Source organism: Anarhichas minor, unplaced genomic scaffold (genome assembly GCF_050575085.1).
Source record: "Anarhichas minor isolate MPS153535 unplaced genomic scaffold, ASM5057508v1 ptg000022l, whole genome shotgun sequence".
Lineage (NCBI taxonomy): Eukaryota > Metazoa > Chordata > Actinopteri > Perciformes > Anarhichadidae > Anarhichas > Anarhichas minor.
This window is the reverse complement of record NW_027466468.1, coordinates 3,318,100-3,328,739: the sequence shown is the minus strand read 5'-3', so window position 1 is coordinate 3,328,739 and position 10,640 is coordinate 3,318,100. Positions and strand designations below refer to the sequence as shown.

Below are 10,640 nucleotides of genomic sequence, written 5' to 3'. Positions count from 1 at the left end.
ACCATATTCTACTGTATTATTTACTTTAGGTTTTTGATGACTTTTTATAGCAGACTCCACTAGGACGTTTTCTGCTACATAGTATTGTATGGATTATTTACGTTTAACTTTATTCGACATACTATACTATGACTGCAAAAAAAAAATGTAGACATATTAAATCATGGCTTTTTCACAACTTTTGTGAACATACTACACTAGGACAATTTTTAGATTTTATTTGTGTACACAACTAGGCGCACTAGTCAGCGTGATGACACTCCAGAGATGTGCTAAAAATATAAATCAGAATTCCTTTGCTATCGTATACGACAGCGCAGAGTTACTTTAGAAACTATCAAAATAGATCCACAAATCTCAAAATCACTGATTTTAAATATATGCGATTATTTCTGCCTCCTAAAATAAAAAAACTCTGCTTACAAATGTAACGGTTACAGTATTTAAGCAGCTGACAATGTCAGAAACAGGAGCATCATGTAATGTCTGTCTGTGTTCCTCACTGCAAAGAAGCACATAAATAGGTGGAGTGAGGTGGAGGCGAGAGAGAGAGAAAGGGAGGGGGCGAGCTCAGGGAAAGAATGGGGGGAAAGTAAACATACATGACCGATACTAGTATTACTAGTGCTGGCAGCACATCCACGCTGGGCCACAGGCAGTGAAGCAGGATGGACTCCATGGTTTCAAAACTATTGTGATTTGTGTTTCTTGCGAATGCTATGGATTCAAGCTTTGGGTCGCCCCCACCCCAAGCAGGAGTGAGCTGGCCCATTGTGGACTTGGTCCCTTCCTAAACCGCTCCCACACCCTTCTTGGATGGGGGCTGGGTTTATTGGGGATTTAAAGGTGACCGCCCACTCCAGAGAAATCCGCCGTAGAATCAACGCGCTCCAGCCGCCGCGTCCAACTCCCCGTCCGTCCGCAGTCAAGGTCTTTCTCACACTCAATAGGTGTCACAATAAACAGTCACGTCTGATGTGAGCACTTTTATTTGAGAGGAACATTGTTGTTTCACAGCTGTGGTACCGTTACAAAGTCCAAACCCGCCTCCCAGTGTGTACAGTGCTTCGAGTGATACGAGAACTCAGGACTCAAAACTGCACAGCAGCATCTGAAATGTCCAAAACATCTCCATCCGGTGAAGCGTCCCACCATCGCACATCTTAGTCCACACGCTGCATCACACAGTTAGTCCTTTCCCCTCTATGCACACAACGTAACGTAACAAGGTCTTTGTAGAAGGTCTTTGTTAATGTTCCTGGATTGTCTGGCTAAGCAACGAGTCCTCCTGTTCTGTTTTATCATCACATAAATTACAGTTACATTCACATGTATATAAATACAGTTGGATTTTCGGATTTAAATCAGCATTTCATACTACAATAGTAGCAATATTGATTATTTACGGGCATCAGTGTCCTCAGGGTCAGAACTCCAACGTCTGTACTTTCTGAAACAGAAACTCTGACAACTAACACGCACCTCACGCTGTGATTGGTCAGGTGTGAAAGCAAGCTGGGTGTGAACTCCTCTCACAAGTTGTTGTTGTTTTCATTCGTCGCACTAATACTTTGATCACTTTCTCATGTGAACTGGCGAGTGCAACCCCGCGAATGTCTTTCAGGACAGACGGCGTGGAGGCGTGCCGTTATGTTGCATATTCACATATTCATTGTCACATTGCCGCAGTGAAATGCAGATTTGAAGCAGAATATTTCGTTAGATTAAAAAAACGTGTCGGGAATTTCGGGATTGTTTACTTTCACTCAGCTTCGCTCACCTGCTCAAGTGGGTCCGTCAACCAGAGTGAGTTCCAACCCACTTATAGAACCATCGTCTAACCCTTTCTTGGTGCACTCCACACAACAACAGAACTATACTCACTTTGTCAAACCGTGCATGTTAAGGCCTCCACCCTGGTCTTAAATAAAGCTTCAGTGATATTGCACCTCTGCCAGTGTTACCCAACCTTTCTGGATTAAAGGCCCCCCCCCCCACACACACACACTTATCACAATTCAACCAAACAATATTTGGTTCTCAGACTTTTAATTTTGATTCCTGAAGCATGGATTTTTTTTCTTCTTCTTCTTCCTCTCTTGTCAATCATTTTGCGTCCCCTGAAGGGTCCGCACCCCCTGGGTTGGGAACCACTGACCTTAGCTGTCAATCAAATTCTCCTATTTGGCTTCTCCGGTAATAAAGTGGATAAAGTAGATAAAGTGCTTCTTGACTGTCAGCTTGAGTTACCCACTGAACATGAAATCTGGGGTGACCACCTGACATCTAAAACAACATCCTGTTAAACGTTGTCTGAACAACATTAAATTGCTAAAAAAGAAAAGAAAAAAGATTCTTTCCAACAGCTGGACTGACCGTGTCCCTCCAGCTCAGCTCTTCCAGTCCCAGGGGACACACAGGTCCCCGTCCTGCATGACTGAGTAGAAGTGAGAAACACAGATGTGGAGGCCCTGCATGAGGGGGGAGCGCTGCTCCACCAGCCTTCTGCAGCACAGGATCATCTGGCTGGAGCTCACACTGGGCTCCTTGGACAGACTCCTCAGAGACAGATTCTGGAGACACAGCTTCACCACAGCCTCCTCCTCTGCCTGCAGCCTGGAGACAGACACACACACACACACACACACACACACACACACACACACACACACACACACACACACACACACACACACACACTTTTTATTTTCATTTAATTTATTGAAGTTCAGTCTCAGTGACTCAGGGTTCGACTCACTGGTTTTTGCGTTGGGTGCGCTGTCGGGCCTCGGGGGCGTGGCTCTGGAGGAAGACCTGCAGCTTGGGGGGGTCAGCGTTGGTGGGGATAATGAAGTGCCCCATCTCATGAAGGCTGGGGTTGGAGCGGTCACTGTGAAGGACACAAACGACAGTTAACGAAGCGCCGATTACAATTCCCGATCTGACCTGACGATTCTGATTTTGTCCCATTCTGAAGAACTGTAACCGACAGCAAGGCTGCAGACTAACTCTTTTATGACAATAAGTTCAGTTTAAGGGACAAATACATAGAGAATTGCACAACTCTTATCCAATGTAGTGTATCGCAGCATGTTTTGCTCCTGCTAATTTCCAATGCCCGTCCCCATAGTCGGTGTAAACCATCAACACTTCTAAATGTTATGCTTTCTTATTGTCATCTACAGTGGTTATATGAAAACACACGGTTCCAAAAGATTAGGAAATAAATAATTGTATCTATATTTAAATGTGTGTTTGATTAAAAGTATTTGGAAGTTAAACAGGTCCTAATTACCTCTCTAATATGTATTTATGTTGCTGTGAAAACATTCAAGTTTCTCACGCAAGTGAGTATAACCTGGTAACGTTAGCCGTTAGCTCGGTTATAAGCAGAACTGTGCTAGGGAGAGACAGCATGTTGTCTGTGTGTGTGAGCTCAGTAACACTATCCTAATAGGAAATAAGAGACTCATCGGCCGATCAGCTGAAAAACGTGTGTTTCTACTCGGCTGCCGATCAATCGGTGCATCTTAATGCTGCCCTACTTAATAATAATACACAGCAGCGCGTCGTGTGTTTGAGGCGCTAGGGAGGTTATGGGACGGCGTACTTTTCCAACAACATGGTGAGCCCCTGCAGGCTCCTGGGGTGCAGGCGAAGGCGTCGGGACATCAGGCTCTTGTGGAAGGTGCTGAGGGTGCCGTAGTGCTCGGCGATGGACTGGACCGGTCTCAGCCTCTCCACGTGGACCACCTGAGTCCCGCCCAGGAGAAGGCTGATCCTCTCCTTCAGCCAGTCCGTCTGCTGCTGCAGGCTGCGATAGCCGGGCAGCTGCTCGAAGAGCTGGAGACACACACAGGGAGAGGACGGCTCAGAGAAAGCAAAGAGGAAACACAGAGAACACTCGGAGGCGGACGCACTGTGGCGGCTTTACTTTGGTCCACTGGTGATGGACGTCCATGGTTCCCAGCATGATGTGTCCAGAGGCGTTCATCCCGGACTGGTCAGCAAACACAACAGTGTGTCCTGGGACACAAATGAATAATCGTGACCTCATTATGGATGAAAATCATCGTGGGTCTCATTATCAGCGAGGCTCCTTACCTTGCAGGTTGATCAGGGCCTCGGGGTTCTGCTGGGACAGTCGGCTCAGACTCTGCAGCTGAGAGCACCTGTGGGACACTCCCCAGCTGCGCTGCCACCTGCACCACACAACTGATGTCACCGTCGTGGTAACATGCACAATGATTGTGACGAGTTCACGTACGGGCTTGAATTAAAGCGCAACAGTCCCCATAAGAGCCTTTACTGGTCTCTCATTTAAATCATGCTCTGCAGTGACTCACAGAGGAAAGCTTACTCCCTAATCCGGACTGGGCTGACAGAAGCAGCTATTACGGCTCTACCGTACATTCAAAGATTCTATTGAGGTTTACGAATGAACCCTCAGAATGACTCTCGTCATGTTTTATAATGCCGATCCCAGCTGACATTGGGCGAGTAGACACGTTCAAGTTGACAACAGTTTCGCTAGCAGCTCCCACAGCCCTCAGTAAGAGTTAGGGGCCAACAGTACCTGATGTCGGACAGATCAAACTTGTGACACAGCTCCTCCTTCAGCCTGTTCAGCTCTGCCCTCCGAGGAAGACTAGCGCTGTGCTTCTTCGTCGCCTCGGGCTCGTTGTTTCTCAGCCACAAGCTGAGAAAGAAAAGGCAACATGAGATCAGTCTTGGAATTCTATAAAACTACAAAAAATCTAAATATTTAATGGTGACAAACCCACATAGAATGACCTGCTGTGTAGTTCACCTCAGCTGTTTCAAGGGTCTTAAGGCCGGTGTTTTGGTTATACAGCCCATAACTTTACTATTTTTGAAGATGGATATCAGTCTCACGTCTGTGCGTGTTGACTACAGAACGGTTAGCCTAGCTTAGCATGAAGACTGGAAGCAGCGGGAAACAGTCCAAAGTTCATACAAGCGTGCTGTAAAGTTGACTCTACAGACGGACAGAAATGTAAGAAACAACAGCTCTGCGCTGTGTACTGCATGCATGCGAGTTGAGCTGCAGAGCTGAGGTCCAGTGTTACTAACATGAGTGCAGGCTCCACTCTCTTGGCCTGCTGCAGCTCCTCCTCGGGGTCTCTGAATCCAGTGAAGGTGTAGTAGCTCTTGTCCCACTTGATGGGTCTGTAGAAAGGAAGCCCGGCCCCAGGCGGACTCTTAGATGTCTCCGCACTTGCCTTCGGCCCCTTCATGTGCTCCATGGGGAGGCTGCAGGACTTCAACACGTTGGTCACCGTGCTCAACACGTCGTTTGTGTGCAGGCTGAAACTCACTGACCGGAACCCTGCGAAACCAGGCGGGAGCTTTGTTAGATTTGTAAAGACGGAACTTGGGAATATCATGAGCCGTGTTTAAGGGGAAACTGTACCCGAGGCGAGGAGGTCCGGCTGCACGTCGCTGCTGTCCTTCGTGTCCCGGACGTAAAAAGTGAGCTTCATTGGCTGAACTGAGCGGGAGCTGGACTTCTGCAGGTTGTCCAGATAGCCATTCAGCCTCTTTAATGAATTCTCATTCACTTCCTGTGAAACACAACATTGAATGTCACACAGTCTGGTGAAGCCTCCTCTCTGCATGGTGATAATTAGTCCTGTGGTCTGACAGACTGCTGTCCCTGTTAACATGCGTCTTGGGTGATCCGATCACAAGGAGACCGCTACATCAGTACACACCTGGCATTAGACTGCAGGTGACCACTTGTGATCGGATCTCACTTCCCCGCTCTATATGCTGATAAACACGTAGTAAACACATGGCTACATACAGCAGACTTTGTGACGCAACATTACAATCAAGAATTCAGGTACATTTTATAAACCTAAAAAAACAAGGTTGTTGTGTTAATGGCGGCCACCCGACGACAGATCTGTGACTATAAACAAAAAAGTATACGGTTGTACCGACAGGGATGCGGGAGTGCACAGAGGTAATGCGTCACGAGGCGGCGCAGTGAGACCCCGTGCCCCTTCCATGTCGCCCGGTGACACATTTGCGTACACGCAGCTAAAAGGACGTGGCCACATGTGGCCCTGACCACCTCAGAATGTGGTCTGAGTGATCGGATCTCAATGCCTTTTGGGTGCATTCACACCTCTACGTAAAGCGGTCCACTTGTGATCAGATCACCCAGAGACACACGTGATGCGAGGTCTGAACATGGCCTGTGTTGGTTTGGTACAAACACAAAGACTACTGACAATCTGAACACCTTGGAACGCCTCACGTCAGTCGACCGATAGTTCAATCACTTTACAGTATATCTATTTGGATTCTAAACAATTCATGATACATGAGAGACCTACCCGTTCTCTGGGATATTGGCCGAAGAAGTCAGGATGGACTGCAAAATAAAAGGGTCTGAGTGCGTTGACAGCATCGGCCCCTGACAGAGCTCTCTGATGGACTAAATGTGACACATGTTTCCTCTTCAGCCTGCAGAGGGAAAGAAAATATGGAAATGAACTGTCATCGGTGGTGGTATTGTCACATTTAATGTCTAAGTAGTTCTCTAACTAATGATTATGTTGACTGTTGATCAATCTAGCGCTGGCTTTTCAACCAACTGTTTACTCTTTACCCTTCATCCGATTCTATTCCCTGATGCTCAATGTTTTCAAGGATGGAAACTCATCAGGGGTGAAAGAAGGTGACAAAAATCCGAACCCCCCTCGGGGAAGACCGGGATCAACATTTTATAAATATCAGCTTTAAAATGAGGATGTAGTGCATGAACTGACCCTAGAATGAATGAAATCTTACTGCTACAGATAATGTAAGGGCGACATCGGTTTAGGGCACTTAAAGACGGTCAAGAGAGCGCAGAGTATTAAAGTGCATCGCATCCACTATTCAATAAAGGTCATCATCATGCAAAGTATGCACAACAACCAGCAACAACTCACATTGAAAACACAGCTTGTGTTCTATTTTGGCAGAGAGCCGATCCTAAACCCCACGAATGAGTCTCATGTTGCAAAACGAATCCACAAGCAAATTGCTGATTTACATCATCTACACAAATCACACAAATTACATATTTTAGTTTTTTTTTTAAAGTTTGCATCAATGATTTTGACTAGTGCTGGGCAACGATTCAAATATTTAATCGCGATTAATCGCATTGTTATGGCAAAGTTCAATAGTGAATTCAAAAGTAGTGTATTGCGCACTTTTATTTTAAAAGTACTGCTATATGAACAAAAGTGCAATAACATTTGGTTCACGAGATGCAGGTAGCATGTTTTATACTTAATGTGAATATAATTCATACTTTGTTGGCATCTTATTCTGAAAACCGAATGTTCGTCTGAAGAAACCGGATGTTGTCTCAGTTTGACAAACAGTTAATATACAAACAGTGGTTCTTAACCCTGGCTCCAGATCCTTTATCCGGTCAAGGATCTGGAGCCCCTAACCCTAACCGCTCTTTGTATATAAACTGTTTGCCAAACTCACTTACAAGTAATTAGTGGATGAAAAAGTATTCAGATCCTTCACTGCAGTAAAAGTACTAAAACCATACTGATGAAACAATCCACGACGAGTGAAAGTCCTGCATTCAAAACCTAAGTCAAGTATGGTAAAATCAGCACGATCTATACTTAAAGTACCAAAAGTAGAAGTACCCTTGCAGTAAATAAAATATTTAATCGCGATTAATCGCATGGATTTTTTGCGATTAATCGTGATTAATCGCATTGTTATGGCAAAATTCAATAATGAATTCAAAAGTAGTGTATTGCTCACTTTTATTTTGAAAGTACTGCTATATGAACAAAAGGGCAATAACATTTGGTTTGTAAACACTTTAAACAAATAAGGTGCTTTTTAACAGCAGTATCCCCTTTACACAGTAGCAGTTAAAATACAGTTATAATGATTCTGATAATAGATATTCAGCCGGTGTTCATAACTTTATCTTCATGTGTGTAATAGATGCAATTTGAAATATACACCTTGAAAACTGCAAACATATCTACTTCTTTTTTTGTTAAATTCTCAGTAGTGATAACTAAATGATATGCTTATTATACATATTACAAACAAAACACTTTAAAAACTCGACAATATGTATTTTAATATTGTCACTGTTGTAAATTGTTTGATTGCATGATTTACTTTTATTGTGAAGAACATGAAAACGGAAGTGTTTTTATTTTGAAGAGACAGGAAGTAGAATGGTACGTGTTCTTGACGCTAACAATATTGATGATAAGTAGAAAACCACATGTCGGGTGCAAGAGCGTGTTGTGTTCACTGTAACACTGTAATACTGCAGTTCAGACAGTAAAGTATTCCGTTCAAACAAGACGTGTCTTGGTCCTCACGAGAAGCTCCACTTCACAACAGTCACGTTTCATCTGTAACGAGACAATCGCGCTCGAGTGCGTGTGTGTGTGTTTGTGAGACAAGAGTGAAGGATGGTGACGGAGTGTAGGAGGGGTTCTGGACCCAGGGGGGGAAAGAAGGAAGTGACGCCACACGAACACAGCTGTTCACTGCTTGCTGCCTGGTTCTTGTGTTAAAAATGTCGCTTAATAATAAATAAATAAAAAACTGCGTTAACGCGCGATAATATAATTGTCGGCGTTAATTAATGAATGCGTTAACGCGTTAACTTGCCCAGCACTAATTTTGACATAACATTTTTTTTCTTGCAACATACGTGTATCCTCACGTTAATGATGCTTTTTGTGTTTTAATACATATAGTTACTATTGACCTATTGTGTACACAGACACTTTAATTTTCCAGCGTTATATTGTATACAGTAAAGGTCCTAATGTATATATAGTATTGTAGTTTTATAAGGTTACTCGTCTTAACCGTGCATCTAATTACATACATGGTGACATAATGTCACTGAGTCATCTGCTTTACTCAATATGTAATCTAAGAATCAGTATGTCTGCCCAACACTCTACCACACATGTTAGATAGATAGCCGTAGCTACAGACCTTGATGAATCCTTTAATCTTGGCCTTTCGTCTATAGCATCATGATATGAATTTATAGCTTAAGATGACACAGCTACAGTTCAACAAACACCATCACACCACGTGTCAAAGCACTGTTACCTGATGCTGTATCTCAGGAGGGAGTTGACAGACATTGCTGATGTAGCAGTCAACAGATGAGCATCAGATCATGGCCTCTGCAGCGAGTCCATCAGCAGTCCTGTTACCAAAGGACATGATTTTACACAGTACAGCTTTCAGCAGTATCCATTCATTCAAAGGAACTTTGATGAAGAACTTCAGGCAGCCAGGGTAAAATGATCAACTTTACACCACAAAGGGAAATCAATTTTAGAGTGTATCTGTTTAGTCTTCAATGATAAATACACCTTCTACACTACATATCCAAATAATAAGCAGTTTGGACTCCTCTGTTTTTAGCTGCTGTGTAGGCTAACTTGGCTAATAGTAGTAGCATGTATCCCTATGTATGACACACAATGCGCTCATCAAAAACAAATATCAAAAAATAAAGGCAAAATAATCACAGTGAGAAGGTGAGAGCTTCAGCTTTGTTTGTTTACGTTCTGTGACTTCTACTCAATGACAGCAACAAAACATGGCTCCTGTTAGCTTCTCCAGCTAACGTTAGCATACTAAGTATTAGCAGTGTGGGGGGGAATGGGCCGTCACTGTCTACCTATAGCGAGGTGGACATAAGTTACAAGTAAGGGTGGTTGTTAAATTGCTCACTGACAACAGACAGCAAGGTAACTCTGTGCCCTCACCGTGGGACCGCTAGCTTTACTTCGCCGTTCTGTTGACATTTTCCTTCTTCTTCTACTTCTTCTTCTGACGAAGCGGCCGCGCCATTCCGCCCCCTGCTGGACTCGAGGAGCGTTACGTGTCGGTGGCGAGCGATAGCAATTCATCCAGATTTAACAACATTAGAGGGTTTTATTTTTTTTAAAAGATGACCAGTTAAATGACCTGTGAAGTTACCATAATTTCATACACAAATGTTGTACTATGTACATAACTGTAGCCCATATGGCTCTACCATGTGGAATAACAACAATCAAAAGGAAGACTTAAGTCAATCAACCCTAGAATGAGAAAAAGTTATTTTTGCTGACCGTCCAACAGGACATGACTGTCTTTCGAAGTTGAACATAATCAGGGAAAAGTTTGGTATAAAACCCTTTTAAATGTAATTTAATTGAACCCATACAGTAATACCACTTCAGGGTTCAGATGCTCACCGGTGACGAACCGCAACACTTACATGTGTAGAAATACATTTAAAAAGAGTTGAGCTTGAGGCGGCTCCGCTGCCGTTTTTGCCTTGCAGAGCCCGATACTATCAAGCATCTCTTTCATTCATTTTCAGTCACATCACAGCTTTGGCTGGACCTGCAAAACTGTTCTCAATCTCAATAATGTTCCATCCTTATATTTTGCCATGCTTCTGCCTTCTGTGTTTGTTGAATGGGTCTCACTATGTAAATGCTTTAAGCTTCAATCATTCACTGTATAAATGGTGCTCATGGATTAACCCATTGAATCTAAGCTTGAAGCACAGAATTCCTGAGAGTTAAATATCCGACTGCATGCGCATG

At 43.8% G+C, this 10,640-nt stretch overlaps 1 protein-coding gene across 1 annotated transcript; it reads right to left on the bottom strand.

Annotated features, from left to right (window-relative positions):
• Positions 1 to 973: 973 nt before the first annotated feature.
• tcaim (T cell activation inhibitor, mitochondrial) lies at positions 974 to 9,884 on the bottom strand. The gene is made up of 11 exons (XM_076096419.1): positions 9,810 to 9,884; positions 9,142 to 9,241; positions 6,366 to 6,495; positions 5,435 to 5,585; positions 5,095 to 5,350; positions 4,577 to 4,699; positions 4,105 to 4,202; positions 3,935 to 4,026; positions 3,611 to 3,843; positions 2,759 to 2,890; positions 974 to 2,616 (listed from the first exon to the last, which is right to left on the bottom strand). Exons 2-11 carry the CDS (start codon positions 9,174 to 9,176, stop codon positions 2,391 to 2,393), a joined length of 1,476 nt encoding a protein of 491 aa, XP_075952534.1. The 5' UTR covers positions 9,177 to 9,241; positions 9,810 to 9,884; the 3' UTR covers positions 974 to 2,390.
• Between the last annotated feature and the right edge of the window lie 756 nt (positions 9,885 to 10,640).

What these genes read in the sequence shown, in the direction of transcription:
- tcaim (XM_076096419.1), bottom strand. Translation starts at nt 9,176, where the DNA reads ATGTCTGTCAACTCCCTCCTGAGATACAGCATCAG. An exon ending in AGAGTGGAGCCTGCACTCAT is followed by an intron (nt 4,700 to 5,094) that starts GTTAGTAACACT and finishes TTTCTTTCTCAG; the next exon opens with CTTGTGGCTGAGAAACAACG. An exon ending in CTCACCATGTTGTTGGAAAA is followed by an intron (nt 2,891 to 3,610) that starts GTACGCCGTCCC and finishes TGTCCTTCACAG; the next exon opens with TGACCGCTCCAACCCCAGCC.